Genomic DNA, 26,095 nt, shown 5'->3' with positions numbered 1-26,095 from the left:
GCCATGATATTGATAGGAATTGTGTTTTAGTACATACTGAAAATTGTTTTTAAATGTCAAGAATTATCTTCAAAAATAGATTAATCTTTATATAACTTGACAAGCTTCTTTCTGACTGCTTGAAAAACATGCTGCAGAAAGCCTTCAAAATTTTGTGAAGCATTTTCATTGTCAGAACTATAAAGTAATAGCTGGAGTTTGTGATACGTGTACATTTTCAGTCACTTAGTGTAAATAACGTGGAACCCTTGCCCTCGCTGGAAGATTTAGACAATACAGTATTTGGTGTGACAGACAGAAAGAGGCGACTATCTGTAATAGGTAAGCTGCATATTTCAATAGCTTTAATTGTAAAACCTTCTATTTTGTAATATTCTTTTCATAAAGACCTTGCTCTCTTCACAGACTTCTTGGATTTCTCTTACTCATCAATGACTCTATAGTAGTTTGCACTCAGGGGAGTAGATTTCGAATTTTAAGTCAAAGGTGGTTTAAATATACATAGTAGAGAAAATGAACCAAACATCACAAATAACTACATCTATGTAGACTTATTTGAAGTTGCTGGTGAGTGTCTGAAAAAGTGGAAGTTTAGTAGACCCCTTTATTTTCAGATCTAGGAGTGAGTTATGGAAAAATGTGTTTATATGGCATTGTTTATATGGCATATTCTCTTGCTTAGTTTTAGGACCCCCATGTTTTTTTAATCTTAGTGTGTGAACATTTATTCAAGATACTTATTGTGGCAGTAATACAGTCTTTTTGCTTATTTATGTTTTAAAGTTGGTGTCATATCAACTTCCAAATTTAATTATTAAACTAGAGAGTTTAATGTGTGATTTTTCAGACAATTTAATTAATTTATTATGCCTTTATTACAAATAGAGGTATTCATATTCTTGCAGACAAAAACAGAAATTCTCAAGAGTTTGAAAGGACTAGTTGACATGGATAAGAAGGGCTTGGATTCTTATTTTGTTTCAGAAGAAGAAATTTAGCCAGCTATAGATGTGTGGGCAAATTTTAGTTCTGCTCCTATATAATTATTTTTAATACCATTGAGGCGACCCTGCTCCAAATTTTTCATTTTTCTCTGACTAGCCCTTTTCTTTCAAAAGGTTCTAATACTCGTGATAGGAGTTCACCTCCCCCAGGATACATTCCAGATGAGCTGCATCAGGTGGCCCGAAATGGGTCCTTCACTAGTATCAACAGTGAGGGTGAATTCATTCCAGAAAGTATGGATCAGGTATGTGTGTGTTTTCTTAAAATTAAAGTTTTTGTTAGCATGATTTATGAAATACTGCAGTTGAAAAAGGATGTGAAAATGTTTGAAAGAACAAGTAAATAAATTGTCAACCCTAGAAAATAGGATCTGTGAGAGAAAGTTAAAATAATTGTAATTGTGGAATCTGTTTTTTCTCTGTAACTCTCTTTAGTTACTTAAATATGTTGCTACAAGGAGACAATATTCTTAATTTCCATGACACTTGAATGAGGTAGTGATAGATGTGAATTACAGCAAGAGATGTCTATGTTAGAAAGCAAAAAACTATTTTTTTAAAGGATATGTCAGCAAGACCAGTTTTACAACCTTTCCAGTTAATTAAAAGAGGTTTTAAAGAAGAGTTGGGATCTGTCAGAATTATTTGGAATCAGTTGATCCTGTGTTGAGGTATGGAAGGGGATGGCAATGGGTCTGGTATAACGAAGCTCTGAAATACTTTCCATGGTCATGTATTATCAAGAGCCCCAACTCCCTTAGCCTGACTTCGTCGAAGAGGTGCTCCAGACATCAGATAATCTTGGCCCTTCTCTGGACTTTCCCCAGGAGATCTGTATCCTCCTTCAGCCTGGAGAAGAGAAGGTTTCAGGGAGACCTCATAGCAGCGTTCCAGTACCTGAGGGGGGGCCTACAGGAGAGCTGGGGAGAGTTTTTACAAGGGCTTGTAGTGATAGTACAGGGGGTAATGGATCAAAACTGGAAGAGGGGAGATTGAGATTAGATATTAGGAAGAAATTCTACACTGTGAGAGTGGTGAGACACTGGCACTAGTTGCCCAGGGAAACTGTGGCTGCCCACTCCCTGAAAGTGTTCAAGGCCGGGTTGGATGGGGCTTGAAGCAGCCTGGCCTGGTGGAAAGTGTCCCTTTCCAAGGCAGGGGTGTTCAAATGAGATGATCTTTAAGGTCCTTTCCAACCCAGACCAGGCTGTGATTCCATGATTTTTGTGTGAGGATCACAAACGTGCTATTTTGTTCTCCTTGATTCCCTGCATTACTGGTGTGGGATATCAGCACTCTCAGCACGAATAAAAATCCTATTCTCTGAATATCAGAATTGCCCTTAAAAACAGCAGGAAAAGATAGAGGAATGTAATGTGTCTCAGAATTGGCAATGGAGAAAGATATTTTAAGGAGAAAAAAAAAACATTCTGCCTACCCAAATCACTTCAAGTTCTTGTTGACATTGGCACTGTGTTCACAAATGGCAAGAGGCAATGGTTTTTATGACCTGACTAAATGAGAGACAGATGATAGAATAAAAATAGAGGATAAGAGATTGTGGAATTTGTTGCACAATTTTAATGACTGAGCTGTGAATAGAGACTGAATCTCCTAATTTACAGAGCTGGGTGTTACTCATTACCATAGCCACATGGTCAGATCCAGCCCAGGCCTAGATTCATTCAGTGAAATTATTACTTTTGCCCTTGGCAAAGTAATTTTTGGTCACTGACTAGTGAATCACAGATATGAGCTGAGGCCCAAGATGTTCTTTCACTCCATAGTATTCAAGAAACATGTGACCTGTTATGTACTCATTGCTGTGGAAATTGTCAGCAGTGCTCGAATACAGGAATTTTGTTTTCATAGGAAGGCAGGTTAGTTCAACTTGAGCAGCCTTGAGGGCCAAACTAAGGTGCTGGAAATTCACAGCCTCTCTTTGCTCCCTTCCCCTAAAGTACCACATCACCTTGGCAGGTGTTGATTATGCTGCCTACGTATGTCATAGTCTGCCCCACAAAGGCAACAAGGGAATTGGGGAGCAGAGGCTTTTGCTCTGTTCTCCTGTTCGTCTGTCTGAGCACAGCTAGTCACGCTCTGAGAGCAGACTGCCACACTTCTTCACAGAAGAGATGATGGGTTAGATAGATGTGGGCCATGGTCTGCCCAGCAGTGGACAAGTATATGTGCCCAGGACCTTTCAGAGGCAGCACAGACCATAAAAATTGGAGGGACAACTTCTGAATTGGACTGGTGTAGAAAATTCTATTGTAGTAGAAAATAATAGTTACTATGTAATATACCAAAACAAACTTAATTTTAGGAAGGAACTCATTCAATGTTAAGAGGCAGTGTGGTATACAAGAGAACTGTAGCTGTTCAACTTGTTACGTACAAGGCATGATGCAGGATCAAATACCTTCACTATATTCTAGTTAGATGTGACAAAAATGACAGAATCACTTCCAGAAAAAGAATGTAAGGCAGGTTTAACTATGGCAGATTAATTTTTCTCTAGTAATTAATATTTCTGGTTTTTTATAGGTGTTTGAAAGCAGAAATAAAAAATTGAACTTGTTGGTCTTTCTCTGCTTGTTATTCGATAGATGCTGGATCCATTGTCTTTGAGTAGTCCTGAAAACTCTGGCTCAGGAAGCTGTCCATCACTTGACAGCCCTTTAGATGGGTAAGAAATACTTACTCTCATTCTTTGTCTTTATTAGACTGCATAATATGTCCATTTTAAAATATAGCTTTCCAATGACAGCTGTTGCTGAACTTCTTCCAGAAAGTCTTCTGTAAGTTTTAGAATATTTATAAAAGCTTGTTTAAACTTAATGGCTTACTAATGCACGAAAAATAGACATAGCTTTTCTCTTGTTTGTTTGTTGGGGTTTTTTTTTACAATTTGCATTTGAAACACAAAAACGTAGACTTCAGATCCTACAAAAATGTAATAAAAATTTTTACTTAATTTTGCCAGCCTTACATATATGTGATGCATGGCAGTGAACAGCCTCATCAAATTTACATTTCTCAGGTACTGTTATATGAAGTAAACTTCCTGTTTCCAAGGTTGAGGGTAGCTAATTCAAGAAAGTGTACAGAAGCATTTAAAGACTTCAGCAGTCCCATCTGTTTTGTTTGCAATTACTGTCCATTCCTCTCGCCTTGTTCCCTTGTGAACTTCCCACTTATTTTTCCATGTGTAAACCTCTCATTTAGTAAGAGGCAGTGTTTACTGTGGTGGGTCTAGATGTCTGTTTTGATTGACCTGTTAGGAGAATCATGTATTTTGAGAGGGGCACTGTCCACAGTTTCTCAGGCACCAGGTAAGCAAAACAGACCATGCTTCTGTTTAGTTGGTGAGGCAAATAACCTTGAGTCTTATGTTGTGCAGATTGGCTACTCACTTGTTTGGAACTGCTTTATAAATAATACTGCTAATTAATGTTTTATTTCATAGCTAGAAAGGTAAAAAGTTGGAAATCATTACCTGTGGTAATTAATCAGAGCAATACTATTTCATAGTACCATTTCATCTGAGAATGTGATTTTCATCTGAGAATGTGAAATACATGTGGTCTAACAAATAAATTTTTTAGTTAAATTACAAGTCTCCATTTCACGAGCAAGAAAGAAAACAATAGACCTGAGAAGTTTTGTGGTTGGAGTGTGGTAGGTTATACACGCAGTTTTTATGTAGCTACATAGGATAGAAATTCTACCAAATGCTGGATTTTTAGTTTTTTGTGGGGTAGGGATGAGTGGAAGAAGGTTAAACAAAGCAATCTTAATTCAACTCATGCTTCTTCTTCAAAACTTCTTGGTTATTTTTTATCTACTTAATTTGTCACCTCTACTTAGTTTGTTTTCCTTTTTTTTTTTTTCCCCCATTCAAATATTTCCTACAAAGATGTAGGTTTTGTGTCTCCATTTAGCTTCTGTTACCCATTAGAGAAATTCTTACCAGAAAAAGGAGGACATTGTTTTGGTATGTTTATGGAAATGTACTGTATTCGGTTGCTCTGACTGGCAATCCCATCCATTCCTTTTGGTGGCTGGGAGTTACATACCAACTGTAGGTAAGAAACAATGTGATTATGTAAGAACCAAAAAATTCTTCATCATTCTATAACTCAATAAAATTACTCTCTTAATCCTATGGCTTTCATGGAGAGAAGAAGTAGTATTTTTAATTGTTAGAAGGTTCTACATTTCTTTGGTTAAATTTCTTCAAGAGTTTTTGTAGGCTGTATAAGAGATTTTGCCAGTCTATGAACCTTTGTGTTTAGCCATAAAGGTATTATACATAACAGTGCTCCTTTGTAGCTTTACTTGTGATAATTCATGTTTTTACTAATATCATTGCTCATTAACAGAGTCTGTTGCTTTCTTTCTACATTAAGCTCAATAAGCAAACTTTTCTATTTTTACTGATCTTGAACTGTTATTCGTACTGGTTAGATTTGATTTTCAAAATTGAGAACCACATTTTTAAACTGGTGCAGCAACATATACATATCAATAACTTTTCATCTGTTACAAATAACTATGAGACAGTAAGATTAAATGTTTAAGTACTAGAGTAACAGCACGTTTTAGATGCTGTATGTTTTTACACTTCCAGAGACAACTATCCTAAATCTCGGATGCCAAGAGCACAGAGTTATCCAGATAATCATCAGGAATTCTCAGGTAGGCAAAATCACTGGACAGACTAGTTTCCTCTTGCAAATCATAGGGCTTAAAAGGGAATTTCACATTGAGAGGTTTTGTATTACACAAGCCTCATATGGTAGGAGGAAACAAAGCAACAAAATCCAATCCAAATGCACACAGTAAAAGATACAATTAAATGTAAGATCTTCCAAAAGTTTTCTTCTCTATTATTGTGTGTAACACCACTGTTAATGTGCATAGTATAACTTCTCTGCCTCTCTGAAAAAAAGCAAATTGATGCAGTGGATAGGGAGACACAACAGTTTCTTAAACTGGACTGTAATATCTCTCTAAGTTGGTACATAACCTTGGTTACTTTATTTAATTTTGGAGAGTAGTGGTTTAATCCCAAAAGCCAGGTAAGTACCACACAGCTGCTCACTCCCTCCCCTGCAGTGGGATGGGAGAGAATTGGAAGGGTAAAAGGGGGAAAATTGTGAGTTGAGGTAAAGACAGTTGAATAGGTAAAACAAAAGCTATGCATGCAAGGAAGACAAAACAAGGAATTCATTAATTTTTTCTCATCAGCAGACAAATGTTGGGCCATTTCTAGCAATGCAGGATTTCATCACACCTAATGGTTACCTGGGAAGACAAATGCCCTGACTCCAAATATCCTCCCGTTCTCCTTTGTCCCAGTTTTTATTGCTGACCACAGTCACATACAGTACGGGATATTATTTTGGTCACCTTGGGTCAGCTGTCCCAGCTGTGTTTCTTACCAGCTTCTTGTGCACCCCCAGCCTACTGGCTGGTGGAGCAGTATGAGAAACAAACCTAGATGTTTTGTGAACAAGGTTCATCAATAAGTACAATATCCCTGTGTTGCCAACACTGTTGTAGTCACAAATCCGTAACATAGCACTGTACCAGCTACTATGAAGAAAATTAATTTTATCCCAGCCAAAACCAGTGCATGGAGCCTTCATGTGAAATGAGGATCACTTTGAAGGGCTCATGACTACTGGAACTGAAAGCACTGCAAAGTGAAGGGCTGAAGGAGAACTGTGTGCTGTGCCTATCAATTAATCATCAACCCAATGCTGTTTTCACATTATAATCTGCCTTGAATCCAAGTTGCTGTCCATGGCTCAGGATACAAAGTGCAGTGGCTAATCTTGAAAGTGCTTCAAAGTATCTCTCATGGACATGCCTCACAACAGAGTTTTTCTGTTGAACAATAATTATCTTCCAGTGAATCTGGGGTGTTTTATGATTTTTGGTCTATTATATACTTCATTACTTCTTTTTTTGTTTGTTTCTGAAGCTTTATCCATTCTAGAGTGCTTAATAGATTGTATCACTTTTCAATGAAAGTAAGACTCAAACTATGTTTAACAGGCATTTAAATGCCAGAGATAAATACCCAAAATAGTTGTAAATGTCAGAAATAAGTTTGCCTTTGAACATCTTAATCTAGTTAACATGGATTTGTTTACTTCAGGTACTTTTATAATAAGATGATGTTGCAATATTTTTTTTCTTTTTTTTTTCCCCCTTTTTTTTTTGTGGGATGCTCTGATATTTTAACAAAGGGATTATCAGCTATCATTAATTCCATATTCAATATTCTCATTATTTGACATGTAACAAAACCAGAATAGTATATAGAGTCAGAAAACTTGTCCATCTGACCTAGTCTTTTCCCCTGTCACACCAAGACCCAAGCTTCTGCCCAAGCCTTTCTTCCTCAGAATATGTTCCTAGCCATGTGTAGCTTAAGGGTTTGTCCAATGCAAGATGCTTTCCTTTGATTTAATGGATTTTTTTCCCTTCCACAAATTTTTCCAGTCCCAATATCAATTTGCATAAACTTTCTCAGTGTGCTGTGACAAGAAGTTGTGCAACTTACTGTGTCTTACTGAAGAAATATGCCCTTTGTGGAGTTTTTCTTTATAGACCTCTTCAGGTTTCCCTTTGAGCTATTGCTTTTCTAGTCTATAGAGGCCTACATTCTTTATGGAAGTGCAATTTTCTATCTTTGATCATCTCTGTACTTCTAAATCTTTTTCAGTTTTGCTAAACCCCTTGAAATGGAGTAGACTGAAGTGTTTTCCAGTATATCTTAATGATTTATAGCATGTAATTTCCTTCTTAGCCAATACAGAGAGTTCAGCTGCTGCTTTATTGGAACTCTCTATGACAATCCTTTACACCAGCCTACATTGAATTTAATCTGCCATTTTAACATCTAGTCATGTTGACTCCTAAGGGCTTTCTGTAGCCCTTCCATTGCCTTTATTTCTCAATTATTTTGTCACTTGACTATTTATTGTTCTGTCCAGAGAATTCAAGCATAATTAAACTGCATGAATCGTATCCCAGATTCCTGTGGGACTGTTGGCTATTTACTCCCATCTTATGTACTTATCGTCTAACCAATTATTTATGCATGAGGGACTTTCCCCTTTATCTTACTAATACTTTTCTTCTTTAGTAATTTTTTTAAGAGAACTTACTGAATGTGTTTTAGTAAGACAAGCTGTGTTGGCTCATTCATGTTTATGCACCTTTAAATTTTATTCTTTCTAATAGTTTCTGCCAGTTTTCCTGGTGCACTGTTATTTCCCAGAATTTCTCTAGAACCTATTTTAATAACTGGAGTAATTAGGCATGCTGCAGTCCTCTGACATTCTTCTAAGGAAGAGATTACAAATCACTTACGATGTTGAATTCTTGATCCTTTGGAACTTTTGGCTGAATGTCAGTTTAGTTCTTGTGATTTGTTAGATTTGTGGCTTTTGGCCTGTAATCTTTTTTTGCTTTGATGCTTGAACTTGAAGTATATCCTCCGATAATGTGCCCCCATGTTTAAGTTTGTAATACTAGTCTTATTAATTGAATATCCTTTGTCACATTTTAAAATTTGAAATGTGTCTGTTTATTTTCTAGTAGAGTATGATATCCCAATATTTGAGAAAATGGGAAAGGGGGGCACTTACCCCCGAAGATACCATATTTCATATCATCAACAAGACTACAATGACGGTGAGTGTAAACACTGCAGGAGTTCTTCTTTATTAATCTTTTATTTTCTTAAAAAGTGAAGGAGGAAAACTTACCTTGTAAAATATTAATGAATGAAAATACTGAAGAATCGGAAATCTTAAGTTCTTTCTCCAAACTCACTTGCTAAACTTCTAATGATTGATAGAGCTGCTGAGCAGTTCTATCTCTGGTACAGTAACAGATTACAGAATTCATGACTCATATGCACAGCTATGAAAATGTTCTCTATCTTTGGACATGCACAAGTCATCCAGTATAAGCTTTTTGACCTTTGTGACCTTTTTCCATCCAAAATAGGTATGTCAGTTAGTTTCTAATTTCTTGGCTTGCTCAAAAAAACCCCAAATACAGTGGAGTTTCTATTTCTATTCTCAGATTAAAAGATGAAATAAAATTGAAGACCAGTGGTTTAAACTTAGAGTTAACAATTAGCTGGTGAAATCAATGGTTGGAGTGCAAGACAGCAGCTGCTTTTGTGGTCACAAAACTCATTTGGACAGTAATAACACTGATGTAAATTTAATGCATGTTAAATTTCCAAAGGAAGGAAAGAGCAACATCTGAAGGTTGACTGAGGATGACTTGAGGGTGTGCCAAGCACTAGATTAGATGTGTTAAGAAGAAACTTCGCCAAAGACCAGATGGTTTCATTTGGAATGAGCACAGCAATAAATGGAATTCTATTACAGAAATCACAGAAATACCAGGACTGCAAGGCAGCTTTGGTCCAGCCCTTTGCTCTAAGACAAAGTCACCCTGACTTTAACATAGACTCTAAACTGATTTTAAGAGAAGAGGTACTAATTTTCTTTACTTTGCTATCTTTGAGGATAGATTCTCTGTCTTCTAAATAAGTTTTCCTGCAAATGAAGCTAGTGACTAGTTACTTCATTTTAACACAGTTAAAAACTGGTCGTTGCCCATGTGTAACACTACAACACACACATCTGTTTTCTGTCCTTATTTTTCTTTCAAGCCTTAAGCCCTACCTCAAACATTTTTGCAAGCCTCATTTTAATTTTTTTTCCTGGTTTTGGCCAAAGCTCAATAGAGTACTCCAGCTGAGGCTTTTCTTCTGGCCAGTTTGTCTAACGTAGCAAGTAGCTATAACTTGGTATGTAACAGTCATGTTCATACATTCCAGAATGACACTTTACTTTTTTTTTTGTACTCACCATGCTGACTGCTGTTCAGTCTGTGGTCTATTACAGTTCCTGTATCCTTTTCAACACAACTTTTAGCCAACTAATTACTTCACTTTGTGGTTTTTCCATTTAATTTCTCAGTAAGTATGTATGTTGTACTTCCTTCGTGAATTTCATCTTCTGGATGTCTCAGTCATCTCCAACTTAGCAATATCACTGTGAATTTTGATTTTTATGTTCAAACTGATTTCCAACCACACTAACTTGCTGCTGTCTGTAATTTTGCAGTGTGTTATCATAGAATCTGATTGACTGATTTGGCTTGGAAGGGATCTCAAAGGTGATCGAGTTCTAGTCCCACTGCCATGGGCAGGGACACTGTCCACTAGACCAAGTTGCTCAAAACCCCACCCAGCCTGGCCTCGAACACTTTCAGGGGTGGGGCAACCACAGGTTCCCTGGACAACCTGTACCAGTGTATCACCACCCTCACACTGAAGAATTTCTTCCTAACATCTCATCTCAATCTCGCCTCTTCCATTTTAAAGCCATTACCCCCTGTCCTATCACTACAAACTGTTGTGAAAAGACCCTCCCCAGCTTTCCTGTAGGCCCCCTTAGGTACTGGAACGCTGCTATAAAGTCTCCCTAGAGCTTTCTCTTCTCCAGGTTAAACAGCCCCAACTCTCCCAACCTGTCTTTATAGGAGAGGTGCTCTAGGCCTCTGATAATCTTTGTGGCACTCCTCTGGACTCTCTCCAAGAGTTCCATGTTCTTCTTACATTGAGGTCTTCAGACTGGACACATGCTCTAGGTAGAGTTTCATGAAAATGGAATAGAGGGGGAGAGTCACCTCCCTTGACTTGCTGGCCATGCCTCTTTTGATGCTGCCCAGGATACAGTTGACTTTCTGGGCTGCACATATGTATTGTTGTCTCCTGCTGAGTTTCTCATCAACCAGCACTCCCAAGTCTTTTTCCTCAAGGCTGTTCTCAATCAGTTTTCTGCCTAACCTGTAATTGTGCTTGGAATTGCCCTGACCAAGGTGCAGGACCTTGCACTTGGCCTTACTGAAGTTCATGAGGTTGGCATGGGCCCAACTCTCAAGGTCCCTCTGGATGGCCTGCCTTCCCTCCAGCATGTGTAGTTGCAAGTTCCATACATCAACAGTTAAAATATGGAGGTGGACTGAAGATAAACTGCTGTGAGTGTCCACTTAAATTACCTGCCCCTTTGGTGAGAACTCACTGATAACTTCTCTGAATCTATCTAGGCATACTCTACATAGAAAGTTGGTCTATGCAACGTTTCACAAGCTAGCTTAGGAGAATGTCCTAATGAAATGGGGAAATTTGTTTAGCTACATATGACAAACCAATTATGGCTGGTTTATCACGTTATCTTCTCAGTGGTTTTTAAAACTGCCTAATTTGTTTGCATTTCTTTCTTGGAATTTAAATTGGTCTGATTAGTATATAAATCCGAGTCTACTTTTTCAAAGATACTTTATCTGCTGCCTTCACTCCTCTGGGAGCTGCTCCTCTGGTGTAATACCTAGTCAATCAGAGACTCCTTCAGGTATTTCTGAGTCCTCTACGATAAAACTTCATCAAGCTATGCTGAGCTAAAAATGTTTGTGTTCTCTAAATATATTAACATGAATTTTGTTAATTATCTGCTTGTAATGAACCTTTTTGAAGGTCAATTCAGTTTCTTTTTTTATATTCGAATGCTGTAGCAAGCTCTGAATTACTCATTGTTTGTGGATTTAATTTTTTTTTTAATAGTTTTGTGGTCCTCATGTTGATTCCATGTGTAGGTCTTTCTTTGCGTTCAGTTCTTAGCAGTTTACAGGATAAAGATGCTAGCCTGAGCACCACTGGAATGTAAACATACCTCTCCTATTTATCAGAAATTTGTTTTTTTCATCTGAACAGAACAAAAAAAGTAGAGGCTGGACATTTTCTTTTCTCCTCTCACAGAAAGCTCCAGGTTTCTGAAGCAGGCTGATTACATTTCAGAACAGCTTCAGAGTTTGGTCCATATTTCAGTCACTTAAAATTAAACCAGTTTTTGATTCAGGGGTAATCCTTACGTTCCTCTCTGATGAACGTTTGTTTTCTTCTAGGTGGAAAGCTAAGCTGGTAAATTGCATTGTCATATGCTGGGAACTACATTGTGTGGAATTCATAAAGTATTTGCATGCACACAGTGTTTTTTTGTAGTCTAACATCAGTTTTCTTTGTAAATCACTGAAGGTCGTAAAACTTTTCCAAGAGCCAGAAGGACTCAGGGGAACAGCTTCCGATCGCCTGTTAGTTTCAGTCCCACCGATCACTCGCTGAGCACCAGTAGTGGAAGCAGCGTCTTTACACCGGAATACGAAGATAACCGAATGAGGAGGAGGGGCAGTGACATAGACAATCCCACCTTGTCAGTCATGGACATCAGCCCGCCAAGTCGCTGTAAGTTAAAGGCAGTTGGTGTACTCTGCTGTCAAACTCTCTTACTATTCCAGTGGATATATCATGTCAAAAGTGTGTCATCTAAATACTGGAGTTGAATAATACATTGTTATATCTCTCATAGGAAAATGTCAAACTCCTACTTTTTTTCATTGCTTACTACACCAGCCTTCATGTTGTTTTTCACATGGGATTTACATCTGTGGTAACAAAACACTGTAGAAATATTTTTTATTATTTCTTAGACTCTGGAGGACCCAAGAAGGGTTATGTAGGTTGCAGTAACTATTTTTGCAGATGTTGCTCAAGTTTTCTGATAAATTGTACACCTTAAGTGGAACTGGTTTGCATCTGTGGTGGCATTTCAGGGGGAAATGTACTCTGGGGTGACTTCAGTAGCTGGTACATTTTAATCATGCCTCCATTTAAAAAAAAATGCTTCTAAGTTTGTTTACCATGCTTTTTCTGTTTTTCAGATTAGCTGTTGCTAGTTGTTTCATGTATGTGTATCTCCACCACAAATTATTTTGTAGCTCATGTTTTCCATCTTGCAGGAAGTTTTTTTTAATCTTGATAATTGATATGGGGAGGTTTAGGGCACACAGTCTCTGTTGAAAAATGTAGTCTTTTAAAAAATTATTTTCTGTGTATTCCAGTTTATCTCGAACAGCTGAATAACAAGCTCATTTGAAAACAAAAACATACTTATATTTTCAGCACCACGAGCTCCAACTAACTGGAGACTTGGTAAACTGCTGGGTCAAGGTGCATTTGGCCGCGTATATCTGTGTTACGACGCTGATACCGGAAGAGAACTGGCTGTTAAACAAGTTCAGTTTGATCCTGATAGTCCAGAAACCAGCAAGGTAAGTGATACCAAAGAGAGAGTTTGTAAAGGGCTTTCTCTGAAGTGATGTGCCTTAGATTAGATTGATGTTACTTTCCATGAACAGGATGGTGTTGTAAAACAAGATGTGTTTTCATGTCCTTGTTAGGAATCCTGTTTTGTTTGGTCACATGATTTTAATGTTACATGCCGTTTTTTAAATTGCCAGTCATATCCTTGTGCAGTGAACATACATAATTTATTTTGGTGCAGTCTCAGTATCTAAAATTAAGCAATTCATGAAAGGAGTGTGCTCTGAAATAGATAATTATTTATACTTACAGGAATGAGTATAGTATAGAATAGTTTTAGTATGGAATAGATCAAGTTCCATTTATAAACGGAAAATCTTTTACTAATTTAAGTGTTCCTGTAAATAATTGTCAAGGATATTTTGATTGGCTATGAAGACAGTTGGAGATTCTTATCTTTTTTATCTTTTGAAGGGATTTGGTGGGTTTTTTTAGTAAACTGTGGGCATCAGGGCTGTTCACTGATTTTCTCTCTGATGAGCAAAAGTTTATCTGTCAGTATATTCTCTAAAATGGAACTTCTTTAAATACTGGACACTTGAGGAGAGAAACTATTTAAAAGTAGCACCAATCTTCTCTTTATTTTTTCCAAACCATACTTGCTGCTTTTTACAGAATGGAAAAAGAGTTATTACTTTTCCTGCATTAGGTCTGCATTCTGCACTGTGGGGAGCAAGGCCGGGGAGACAGTGGGTGTAAGCATGATTGCAGAACTGAGTAGCTACCAGCTATAGTTGCTGCTCCAAGAATCATTTGTGCTGTAGCTTTCTAGTGTAGTTGGTTTTGCTACTTTATTAAAATATAACAGAACAACTGATTATGCTTTGGAAATGTTAAATATAAAATACTGTAGTCTCTTCTGTAGCAACAATTTTGTGACCTCACTTGCCATAGCATTTTGTATTGTGTGCCTCTCAGCGTAAAACATTGTCTTCCTTCTAACCTCAGAAGTGTGAGAGTAATAAGTCCGTAATGGATATAAAGTAAGTTTTGATAAAAGAATTTTAAGTGAAATTTGGAATGCAGTCAAGTTTGAATTTGTGGGTTAGTATTTTTCCAGCCTCTTACTGTACAGTTTGTTTCAAAATATCTTCCCGTTTGCAGAATTCTTAGTATTTCAGATAGCTCTAGACTATACACACCATATGTGTTCATGTTTTTCTTTGTCTTTCGTTACAACATTAAGTGGTCCACACAGGCATTTTTAAAGTATAGTCTGTCATCCTGGAAAAGTTAAGAATTAATGCTAATTATTCCACTACAAAGATGTAAAGGGTTTTTTTACCCATTGGAGTCTTGTGCTACGTTGCATAATGATCACTGACTTCATACACATATTGATACCTGCTGCACTCTGAAGCAAACATAACATTTTGTTACTTCGTTTGCATAACCCTTCCATGTGTACATACTGTCCTGGTTTAAAAAAAAATCCAAAACGCTTGCTAAATCTTGTCGTTTTTTCCTTTCAGGAAGTGAATGCACTTGAATGTGAGATTCAGTTGCTGAAAAATCTACTGCATGAAAGAATTGTTCAGTATTATGGCTTCTTGAGAGATCCACCAGAAAGAACACTCTCTATATTCATGGAATATATGCCTGGGGTAAGCAAGAGAGCCAGTCCACTTCAACCATAATTTTGGTGCAGTGTGACAAGCACCCGAGTGGACAGCTTTTGCAGAAGAGCACAAAGACATAAAAGAAATATCTAAGTTAAAAATATGCCAAAGATGGGTACTGGCAAGGACTCACAGCAGCCTGTCTTCTCCATTACTTCTTTGGGTTTTCAGAGTGGTTTGTACAAAAGTTCTTTGCATTTGATTTTGGCATAAGAAGAGACACACAAGCTCTGTATTTCTGAATAGTTACAGCATTGTACTTCACTGTGAGACTCCACAGAAGAAAAGCTGTGGGTTTGGGGGTTTTTTGAGTTCTGGGCTTTGCTTAGGGGGGTGGTTGAATTTTTTCTGAGATTTGGAGGACAGTGTCACAGAAGTAATCTTAGTTTGTGACAAAGCCAGGTTATGCAAAAATAGTTACAAAACCATTAATTATTTTATATAATATTATCTTAAGCCACGACTTGCTTACCTCTTAATTTTTATATGAAGTACCATCTTCCAGCATGGAGCATTTTTTTTCTTGACAAGCTTTTTAATTTCCTGAGTATAAACTAAGCAGTGTAAATGGCATCTGTTTTGTCCAACTTGAGTATAACCATTTAACCATCCAAAAAGGTGAGTGTGGTATTTGAGATAAATTACTGCTGTCATCTTTTTTCTGAACATCATGCTGGACTATTCAGTTGCTTGACAGTTTTAAAGTTAATAATGTAATGTTTCATTATGTGACTCTTCTGTCCTGCCTCTCATTTGTCAAAGTTTGTATTTTCTCTTTACTTCTAAGTTGATCTAGAAAAGTATTGCAACTTTAAATGTCTATGTTTCAGGCACAAATTTAAGTTCAACTTATAGTATTAACCCACTTGTGATTCTAGAAGTGTTTTATACCTCCTGTTTGCCATAGGGTTCCATCAAAGACCAACTAAAGTCATATGGAGCACTCACAGAGAATGTGACTCGAAAATACACACGGCAGATTTTAGAAGGAGTTCACTATTTGCACAGCAATATGATTGTCCATCGAGATATTAAAGGTAACGATCGTGCTGTCCACAGTTCATGCTCTTTACTACAGATGCTTTTCTAGTCTTCTGTGAAGCGCTAAGATGTTAATTAAGTTTGAAATCCCAAAACACTGACTTAAAGTTCATGAGACTGCTTTCCAATGTTTATTCTTGTCACTGTTGTAACCTAAGGGGGAGGGGGAAATAAGCATCTTTGTGATGTTCTAGCAGACTTCTGAAAATGTTTCCATAGTATCTCTCTGCAAAACAATTGCAGTCTATTTCTTCCTGTGTTTATTGTAGTATTAATAGTTTTTAATATATCGAAAGATTGCATCATTACAAATAGGTAGAATGTGCAGAGGAAAGCGTCATCACTTAAAGTTTATTTTTACAGGGGTTTGTTTCTATCAATTGTATAGAAGTTACCTAGCATTTCTCTGTCACAAGACAAACCTGGCAGAGGTGACTGAGGCTTCTCCCATTTTGCTGCTGGGAAACCAGAGGAAGTAGACATTTTCTTTTTTGCAGATAGTTAGAGGTGACTTGCAAGTGCTGCCATGAGTAAGTTACAAATATGTAGAAAGATGATGTACAAAATAGGTGTGTTGAACACAATGCTGTTGTGTACCCTAAAAGTTAATTTTCCTGTTGCTTTGTTATAATAGTGTTTTGTTCCCAAAAAAGTTGAGAGATCATGGTCAATTTGTACATGCTGATGCAGATAACATTTTTTAACAAATCTGTAACAGTTTGAAATGTTGCTTTAATAGAGTATGCAGATATTTTCAGTTGTGTGGAAACTTCTTTCCCATTTAGTTTTGTTTTCCTTGTATAGCACATTCCTTCTTTTGCCAGGAAGGCTTTACCAAGTGACTGGCACTTGGTGAGAAAAACATAGGATGCAAACCAATGTATACAATTCATTATTTTCTGAACCCTGGAATAGAATAAGCAAAAAAAGTAAATTCTCTGGCTTGAAATACCAGGCTGATCTTGCATTGTATCACTAAATCCAGACTTCTGTTACTGTTTCCCACACCAAAATGCCAATGCCCCTTCCCTGAACGTAACACTGTGTTGCCTTCCTTCTAGGGGCAAATATTCTGCGAGATTCAGCAGGCAACGTGAAGCTCGGGGACTTTGGTGCCAGCAAACGGCTGCAGACTATCTGTCTCTCTGGTACAGGAATGAAGTCTGTCACAGGAACTCCATACTGGATGAGTCCAGAAGTTATTAGTGGAGAAGGGTATGGCAGAAAAGCAGATATCTGGTATGTTAAAACACCACTTCTCTACTGAAAGGTGTCATTTCTGGAAGAGGGTGGATTTAGATTAGACATTAGGAAACAGTTCTCGACTATGAGGGTGGTGAGACACTGGAACAGATTGCCCAGGGAAGTTGTGGAAGTCCCCTCCCTGGAGTGTTCAAGGCCAGGCTGGATGGGGCTTTGATAGTCTGATCTAGTGGGAGGTGTCCCTGCCCATGGCATGGGGGTGGAGCTAGGTGATATTTAAGGCCCCTTCCAACCCAAATGTGTCTGTGATTGTATGATTTTGAAATGGGCACTTTTTCCAGCAGAGTATTAATTGTTCCTTATTTGAAATTGGAGTGTTTCATTCTGGGGTTTAAGCTGAAGAAGGTGGCAAATGTGAACACTGACAATCATATTTGCAGAATATAACACTGAAATTTTGGAGACTTTCATTTGGCATTTCTTCAGCCCATTGATTTAGGGATTATAAAGGAATCTTTTGAACTGACCCTGCGTGAAGTTAGGATTACCAGACTGTTTGATAATGTGAAACTTTGAAGCATCATTTAAGTCAATGTCCTGTAATGAAACTGAAGCACTTTTGATGCAAGGCAGAAGATGAAAAGATGAGGCATAAGAATGAATTAGCCAGATTTAAACGGGAGGTATAAAAAATAATTTTCTTTAAGTTGTTATTAAATATTTAAGAATTAAGAGGTAAATTCCAAAAATGAATGTTTGGGAAGTATTTGTACCAAGGCTAATACATGTTTTTTGATGGAGAAAATCCTGGTTAAAACTAAGAAAAAACACTGAAGTTCTGTCATTCAGTGAATCCTTATTGTGGAAAGAAATGTACCTCTGTCTAACCATAAAACTTGGAAGAATCTTGAAAAACCATAGAGGTTTCTCAAGACAGTGGAATTATTGCAGCCTGTCCATTTTGCAGTATCGTTGTTACTGGAGGATCTTGTAGGGCTTTGGGAACACAGTTTTTCTGGCCACATGGATGCCCTTCTGTTTTCCTAAATCCTTCAAACATAAGCTTTGTATACAAAGATTGTTTAGGATCTTAAAATTTTGTTTAGCCATCCATGTATATTTTCAGTATCTTTAACTAAAAGGTAACACTGGAATATGGTTTTACACTTCTCAATCTCTGCCTCATGTTTGTGCATTACTCATTGGTGATAACCTGTGCATTTCTAATGAGCTAGCAAATTACACTTTATACTCTTAGGTCAAAATATTCCTGTTTAGGCCTTAAGGAGCAAATGCATTCAGATCCTGCAGGTGTCTGAAGAGCTCAGGTCCAAGGGCCGTGCAGCCCTCAGGGCCTGTACCAACCAGCAGTGCCACAAAGCACTTGGTGTTGCCTAGAGAAATAGCTAATTAACTCTTCACTGATGTGGTAGCTTTTGGCCCAGTGAAGTAATGAAGTGCAGATGTAGGTAGTGATTTGTACAATTTGAGAAAAAGGATATAGCTGTACTTGCAGCATTTTTAACCCCCTGTTTTCCACTAAGGTTGCTCTGTAGACTGAAGTGGACACTACTGATTTCTGGTATATTAGTCACTCTCTGCTGTTGCTTGTTTTCCCAGAAGGGCATGACTCTGTTGTAACCTGCTGTTTCACTTCTGCCTCTGTTTCAGGAGCGTAGGTTGTACAGTGGTAGAAATGCTCACAGAGAAGCCCCCGTGGGCAGAGTTCGAAGCAATGGCTGCCATCTTTAAAATTGCCACTCAGCCAACCAGCCCCCAGCTACCACCTCATGTGTCCGACCATGCTCGGGATTTCTTGAAACGGATTTTTATCGAGGCCAAGCTGCGACCATTTGCAGATGAACTGCTAAGACACACGTTTGCACACTATCACTAACAGCCTGCCTCAACTCAGCTTGCATCTACTGCATTTATTTTCTATTTGACTGCACTTTTATTTTTATTTTTTACAAAAAAAAAGGAGAAAAAAGACAAGAGAGAGAATATTCTCTTGAATCTTTGTTTCACTTAGATTGTAAACAATATAAATTTTGTATCTAAATGAGAATCTTCTCTCCCCTGCTCCTACCAGGACTAGAACTTTTTGTTTATATAATGTACTGATGTGGTTCCTGTAGATAAAGCACTTTAGTACATATTTGTTCCTTATTTAAAGGAGGGAAAAAAAAAAAGACAAATGCTTGGACAGTCAGGAACTGTGTGACTTTTTCTGACACCGCTGACTGACTCAGGGTGCAGGGAAAAATAGACATGCAGCTAAAGGACAGGAAGGTTACTTCTCTGTGATTCTTCTTTATATTATAGGCACTTGCAGCAGAGAGTTCTAAGTTCTTACTATAGTTTAGCATTTTAATAAATGTCTGGATTTTACAGTTTAATCTGGAATGTGCGGTTCTGAAAGTTAAAAGTAAAGCTGGAAGAACTTGGAACTCTTTGTACAGCAGCGTGTCTAACCGGTACTTCTTTGTGACCAAAAGAAAATAATGAAAAAGAGCTCAACACTGATGGTACTAGTTAGATGATTTTGTGTAGAACTATTGTATTATCTTAGTAGGAAAATAATGACAGGTAAACGGATTATGGACCCAGACTCCTAGGAACTCCTATACTGCAAGGGAAAAATTTCTGTAATAGACTTAAAGAGTCAGCTGTTGGATGTAAATAATTAGGAGAATGCCTCCTGCTGTATCTGCCAAAGACAACCTCTGCTGCATGAGCTTGGAGGGAAGATGGTTATCCCAGATGAGAAAAAATAATGATGATGAGAGTAATTTCTCCTCCACAATCCCATTAATAGCTGGGACGGGAAGGGGAGTGACTAATCCTTGTGCAGTATCTGAGTTAATTCAGAATGAGCTATAAGAAATCAATAATGTTTTCAAAGCTGTCGAGAGGTGCTAGGATGGAATGTATGTCAACATCAAGTGCCTGAATAATATAAAAATCTTCCCATTATGCACTAAAAAACCTGTTTTCGTAACACAGGTCAGTCATCTAGGATGTGTTGAAAATTCCTGAAATGAAGTTAAGCATCTTCTAACACTAGGAATAAGTCACTGAGAAAGACAGGACTCCAGTTGTATTTTTAGGAAACTAGTAATGATGAATCCACATAAACAAGGAGGCACAGCACAAAATATGATGGTATCAAGAATAGGCCAAAAGTGCAGAGAGAGCCAGCAGTTAAATAAATTGAGTGTCATTACTCCAGCCTGATAATCCAGATGATTGGTGTTTGTCAGTTTTCCAATAGTCATAAAACCATACATTAATCAATTTTAAACTTCTGAAAGAGTATAATAAAAGAACAAAAGTAATACTTTGAAACACTGCTTCTCAATCGAGAAGTCCAGCTACTGATCACGTGTAGTGCATAACTGACTTTTCACAACAGAAGAGTCAAACTCATTTTTGTAGAAGAACACAACATAAATAATTTAAAAGGGCATTTTGAAATAAACTATTGGACTACACAACTGAAATAATGCATACTGTTTTGGATGATTCATTGCATGCTTTAGTTGTTTTGTAAAGGCAGAGTGGGCTGGTCCTGCGAACTTGTCCACTCTGATAAGGCTCCACCTGTTTTGCATCCTTAGGGGACTATCAGAATTATGAAGTGCATGGAGACAGAAAAATGAACTTATCCATTCCCATGGCAGTTCACTCATGAGATTTCTGAACTTATTCTGCTAACTTCCAAATTTTGCACCACATCGTAAGCAGGAGTATGGATCTATCTTAATCATTTTACCTGTAGTGGAGTAGGAGTGATTTTTTTTGAGGCCATCTCTCCTGTGACTGAGAGTGGTGGCTTCTTTGGTTTAGGTGAATATTTTACCCAGTTTATCATTTTCACAGTCAGGGTACACAACTGTGCAAAGTTTTCTGAGCATGGAAAGAGCTAGCTAGACCAGAGAAGTTGAGAAGGCTGAAAGGAAAGTCAGTTTGTACTGACTTTTTTTTTTTTTGCTTTTGCTTCTCTGTCATTAGATAAAAGCTGTGAAAGCAGCCTTTAGGAAGAATTGTATCTACTCTGCTGTAAAGGACCTTTGCTTTCTAAGCAATGTTTAGTGACAGCAGGGATGGGAAGCTTAATGTAGAGCCTAATAGTTTTTGTAGGTAATTTAAAGATCATATAATTGAAATTACTGATTTCAAACAGATTAGGAAGGTACCAAAACCAAGGTGAAAATTGTATATAAAAATCAGTAGTGGACAGTGGTATCTGAAAAGGTAAGAAATGTTATATTACCAAAAAAAGGACATTAAAGGGAAAATTTAACCAGGTTTATCTTGTAGCATTTGTAACATTTAAATATACTATTCTAAAAAGAAACTGCACTCTCTGAAGCTTGAAAATTTCAGAATCTAATTTTCTTTTAATGTGTCCTTATTGTGAGACAGTGCTGGCTCATGTATATTGCAATATCACTTCCTCATTGTGATTTTTAATAACTGAATAATCATGTTTGCTGCTTTTGTGCCTTTTCTTAAAAAATGGCATTCAGTCATGACAACGGTAAGCGTTTTGGAGCCAGGAAAACAAGAATTTGCAGAAGGAATTTTCCTTATTTTTTTTAACATATCAGAAAGCTGCCAACATAAAGATGGTGCTTCTTAAATGAAGATGGCATTTGCCAGTTCCAGCGATGCCAGTAAAAATATATTAATTTAACTAAGATTAGGCTTGAACTGTTTCCTTTTTTCCACCCTGAGAATTTGTCTACTGACTTAAGCAATGTACAGTAAATGAGATGGTTATTTACATAGGGTTTTTTGAGCTAGAAGTAATTGTGAAGCTAAATCAGACTTCTCCCAAAAGATTAGCTAATGTTTGTCCCCTCTTGGGGTAAGATAGTAAACCAAGCTGCATTAAATAACACAGTACCTCTGTACACAATGCCTGTAAAACCCTTCTTGACTCCTGGTGTGATAATGAACAAACCCCTGTTCTAGATTTGAGAGGGTGCATAGAATTGCATGCTTAAACCATTGGACAAGGGTTGCAGAGCCAAGATCCCTGCTCACAACTTCTAGTATCTTACAAAGATACCAGCATTTTAGAATCATTGATTATTCTTAATTGTTGAATACAATTACTAGAATACGCCAACGAAAACAATACTGTTTCAGGGTAGCCTTGCTTTTCTGTAAATTATGTGCTCTCAAAAAATAAGGATCACGGTTCACAGTGAGTATGCATATTTCCAAAGGACTTATCTACCAATTAATTTTATTATTCTGTTTGTTGCATGTATTAAGTAACAAAAGTTAAGCTACTTCTGTATTATGGTTTTGATGGTGTAACTAAGAGTCCTGTTTGAGACTGAAAGTTTCAGTCATGTTAGAGCAAGTTTGTTGTTTATAATTTGGGTGATAAAAATACCCATGCAAGGACTTGAAAAAATATGGCTCTAATAGCTGCAAAGTTCAATCGACACAGACTTTTTTCTTGATGGCTTAAATACAGTCTTAAAATCTTAATGTGATTTGCAATTTTATTTGTAGCTAATTAGTCCTTTCAGTATAACAATTTGGAAAGTTACTTTTTTTTTAGCTAGTGCCTTTTTAATGGTATGCCTTAATTTTGTTCATATTTGAAAACCACATTGAAATATGTCATGCAATTCCATGTCACCAAAACAGTCATAGAGTGTGGGTTTTTTCCAAGTGCCCAAACTAGAATTCCCCTAACTGCATGGAAAAGTGTTTGTTGCAGACATTTCAATGGAGAATTCTAAGAAGTTATTATGGAAGCACTTCCTGTAATCTTCCTGAATTAATACAGGGTTTGTATTTGTGTTTGGGAACCTGCATGCTGAGGCACATGGCAGAAACAATACTTTTCTGCACTCACAGAAATACTGTTAGAGTCAAGGTTTAGCTTCCCGGCTCTGGATTCTGGGTTTGCTGCAGAGAGTGCAGCCAGGCTCTGAAGGGACTTGAAATTACTGACGGTACAGTTGTGAATCTGGTACTGCTATTAAAAGCTGTTTACTTTTGGTACACAGGAATACGATGTGTCTAAGGAAATCAGCACATTTCTTCGTGTAGCTAGCATTGTGCCCACGAAATTCTTTCCTGTGCCTTTTGGATAATCCTAATCCTGCTGTTGTCTTGACTGAAAGCCTTGTAGCACCTGTAGGTACAGCGCAGTACAGCAAGCCATTCTTTGGGACAACATAGAGCAATGTCTTAACTGCAGCTTCAGAGACCTGAGCAAACTGGTCAGATCTACAGTTATTTGTAATCAATTTCTTACTTTTTAATCTTGGAAGTCTTTTATCATGTGTATAGAAAAGCATAATGTGTGTGCTTGAATGTAAGTCCCTCTGGTGTTCCTGGAAAAGCAGAAGTATTAACTGCCAGAGTCATTTCTTTCTGCTGGTAACTTGCTGTCTTGTGTTAATGACAAGTCTGCAGTGTAAAATCACATAAAATTACCAAAGCTTTTCTATCAGCCAAAAGTGAGGTTTCATGGATTAGTACTGTTACTTTTATATCTGTCAGTAAGCTATTGCTAACTGAGTAAAGCAGGTACTAGTAAAAAGTTATAAACACTGCCCATATTTAAGAGATTTGGGTGTTCATAGTTGCTGTTTTGATGTGTGAAATCCATGCCAGCTTTAAAATTAAGAGTTTGCTTTTTAAAACTCTTAATCTTATTCTTGTAATTCTAAAATTAATGCATCAGCTTGGTGACTAAACCTGGTGCCTTTTACAGCCAGGTTTGAGCTTTGGGACATTTAAGGAACACTATGAAGATAAGTAGATTTGTGACTGAACTGCTCAGTGTGTCATAGTCAGAACATTTCACAGCTGCTGGGAAGCAGTCTGCGTGATGTGACAGCAGATGTCACCTGCAGTTACCCGGAGAGTTGATGCTGCTTTTGGGAGGAGCCACAAATGCACACCAGAGGGGGGGTCAGACAGAATTGCTACGAGCCTAGGGGTTTCTGAATCAAAATTCTTGGATCAGAAACAAAGGAGCTCCTTTATCTCTTTATTTCCCCCACTTGGCCTGCACTGTTTATTTTTCTTTCTAGTTGTCATAATTTTAAATACTGTATAGGTTTATGATGTCAGCCACTGACAGCTCCTGAGTTAGGGGCAAGTTCATGTACAGCTTTACCCCAAGGCCCCATCACTCACACCCAGGACACTGCAGGTTCCCGTGGCTGTGGGCGATGAGCAAGCAGGGCTGCCCCAAGGACCCTGCCCAGCTCCCCCTCCTGCCAGGGCTGGGGGTCCCCCCTGCCTGCTGGCACCGAGCCCCTCGGGCACCCACCTGCACCCCTGGGCCTTGCAAACCCCCCCCTCCAGGGCTTTCTCTAGCAATATGTACAGGTAGGTGTTTGAGGGGTAGGTGGGATGGAGGAAATGGAATTTCTCCCGTTCAAAGCACCAGCCCTCGCAGTTACACTTTGGCTACGTCTCAGTTTTCATAAACTTACTTGGAAGGGAGAGGAACTGGATTAAAACACACAAAAAATTATACCTTATGATTCAGCCCTTGCATTGAGTCCACCAATGAGGACTGGAGGTCAGGGCCTCCTGTCAAGAGAGAAGGAAAAGGATACTTGGCTCCAGAGTGGATATTTGAGGGAAATATTTCAAAGGTTTTTCCATGTCTTTTACCCCAGAACTAGACCATCCTTTTCCCCAGAGGTTATACCATGTGGATTTAAACCCATGGATTGTGTTTTCTTTTCTGAACAGGCATTAGTTTGTCAGTTCCCTAGGGTTTGTTTCTCATTGATACCAGGATAAAAGGTGGTGTCATCTTAAATTGGAGGGGTTTATTAACACACAGTGTCTGTCATCTCAGACCTCACAGGAGTCGTATAATGGAATATCACTGTAAATACATGGAGGAGGTTTAGATGAATTGAAGCATAGGCTTTTCGTTTTCATGAAGCTATGAATAAAAATTTGTAAATTTACTCTTGATCTAATGTACATTTTTATGTAGCCATTAAATTCTCTATTTAATCTATCAGTTTCTCACTGTAAATGTTTTTACTCTCAGTTGAATGCTGGGCACAGTTTGTAATGTATGTACACAAAGGTGTTTTTTTCTATCAATGTTGACTTTTTTGCACATTTTTGGAAATATTTAATTTGTACACTGATTTAATACTCTGACCAATTGTTGATGGGTGTATGAGAATCACGTGTGTGTGCAATGTACTACTGTCTGGATGTATGGTTTTTTATTACTTTTGAGATGTTGCTATCAGTAACTGCACTGCTGTTGCTGCTTTACATGGAATATCTTGTGTATAAAAAAAAAAAAAAAAGATAAAAACGATTTAAAAATTAGCCTATGGTTATCTTGGTTGAGGAACTCAGGAGTTGAGCATTGCTTACTAGTTCCCTTGGTATAACAACCTTCCAAACTTTTAAAAAAAAACCAACCACCACCCCCAAACAAAACAAATACAAAATCCCTTGTAATTCTGTGTATACATTGAATGTGTGTGTATGTATATATATCCCAGTAATCTTATTCCACAATTTCATTTCTACATTTTTATGAACTTGTTTTTTAAGGGTACTATGTTTAGTTAGAATGATTAAATATATAAAAGCTTTGAGAGATGATTTACTAGATAAATATATTTTCAGCTGGCTGATGTTCAAAATATTTTTTTAATTTTTGTTTTTAACCATTCGAAATGTATTTGTATTTCCAAAATCAGACACGAATTGTACTTAGAAATATATTAAAACACTCCGTAGGGACGACGGTGTCATTTCTCTTTTCAGAACTTTGTCTTTCGGAACGATGTGGAATGTCAGTCTCCTACCTGAGCTCTCAGGGGGCTTTCTTGAAGTTTAAACGTGCTTTGCGGCAAACCGTGTGTTTTTAATTATGGTGGTTATTTTTTTAAAGTCTCGGGCCCTTCCCGTTCCGGTGGGGCGGCCGCTTCCCTGCCCGC

At 37.7% G+C, this 26,095-nt stretch overlaps 1 protein-coding gene across 2 annotated transcripts in view; it reads left to right on the top strand.

Annotated features, from left to right (window-relative positions):
* Positions 1-25,898, top strand: part of MAP3K2 (mitogen-activated protein kinase kinase kinase 2) — a 50,460-nt gene extending 24,562 nt beyond the window's left edge. The window contains exons 7-17 of one of the 2 annotated variants that reach the window (XM_051623207.1): positions 222-321; positions 1,119-1,249; positions 3,614-3,693; positions 5,638-5,705; positions 8,625-8,717; positions 12,142-12,348; positions 13,066-13,214; positions 14,739-14,870; positions 15,793-15,922; positions 16,988-17,165; positions 18,801-25,898. In XM_051623207.1, coding sequence (XP_051479167.1) covers positions 222-321; positions 1,119-1,249; positions 3,614-3,693; positions 5,638-5,705; positions 8,625-8,717; positions 12,142-12,348; positions 13,066-13,214; positions 14,739-14,870; positions 15,793-15,922; positions 16,988-17,165; positions 18,801-19,026 — 1,494 coding nt within the window. In that variant the 3' untranslated portion in view covers positions 19,027-25,898. Of the gene's footprint in view, positions 1-221; positions 322-1,118; positions 1,250-3,613; positions 3,694-5,637; positions 5,706-8,621; positions 8,718-12,141; positions 12,349-13,065; positions 13,215-14,738; positions 14,871-15,792; positions 15,923-16,987; positions 17,166-18,800 lie in introns of both variants that reach the window. The other variant, XM_051623206.1, reaches the window with a different exon arrangement.
* The last annotated feature ends 197 nt before the right edge of the window (positions 25,899-26,095 follow it).

This window comes from Apus apus, chromosome 6 (assembly GCF_020740795.1).
Source record: "Apus apus isolate bApuApu2 chromosome 6, bApuApu2.pri.cur, whole genome shotgun sequence".
NCBI lineage: Eukaryota > Metazoa > Chordata > Aves > Apodiformes > Apodidae > Apus > Apus apus.
The sequence above is the reverse complement of the archived record's forward strand: the minus strand, read 5'-3'. Positions and strand labels throughout refer to the sequence as shown.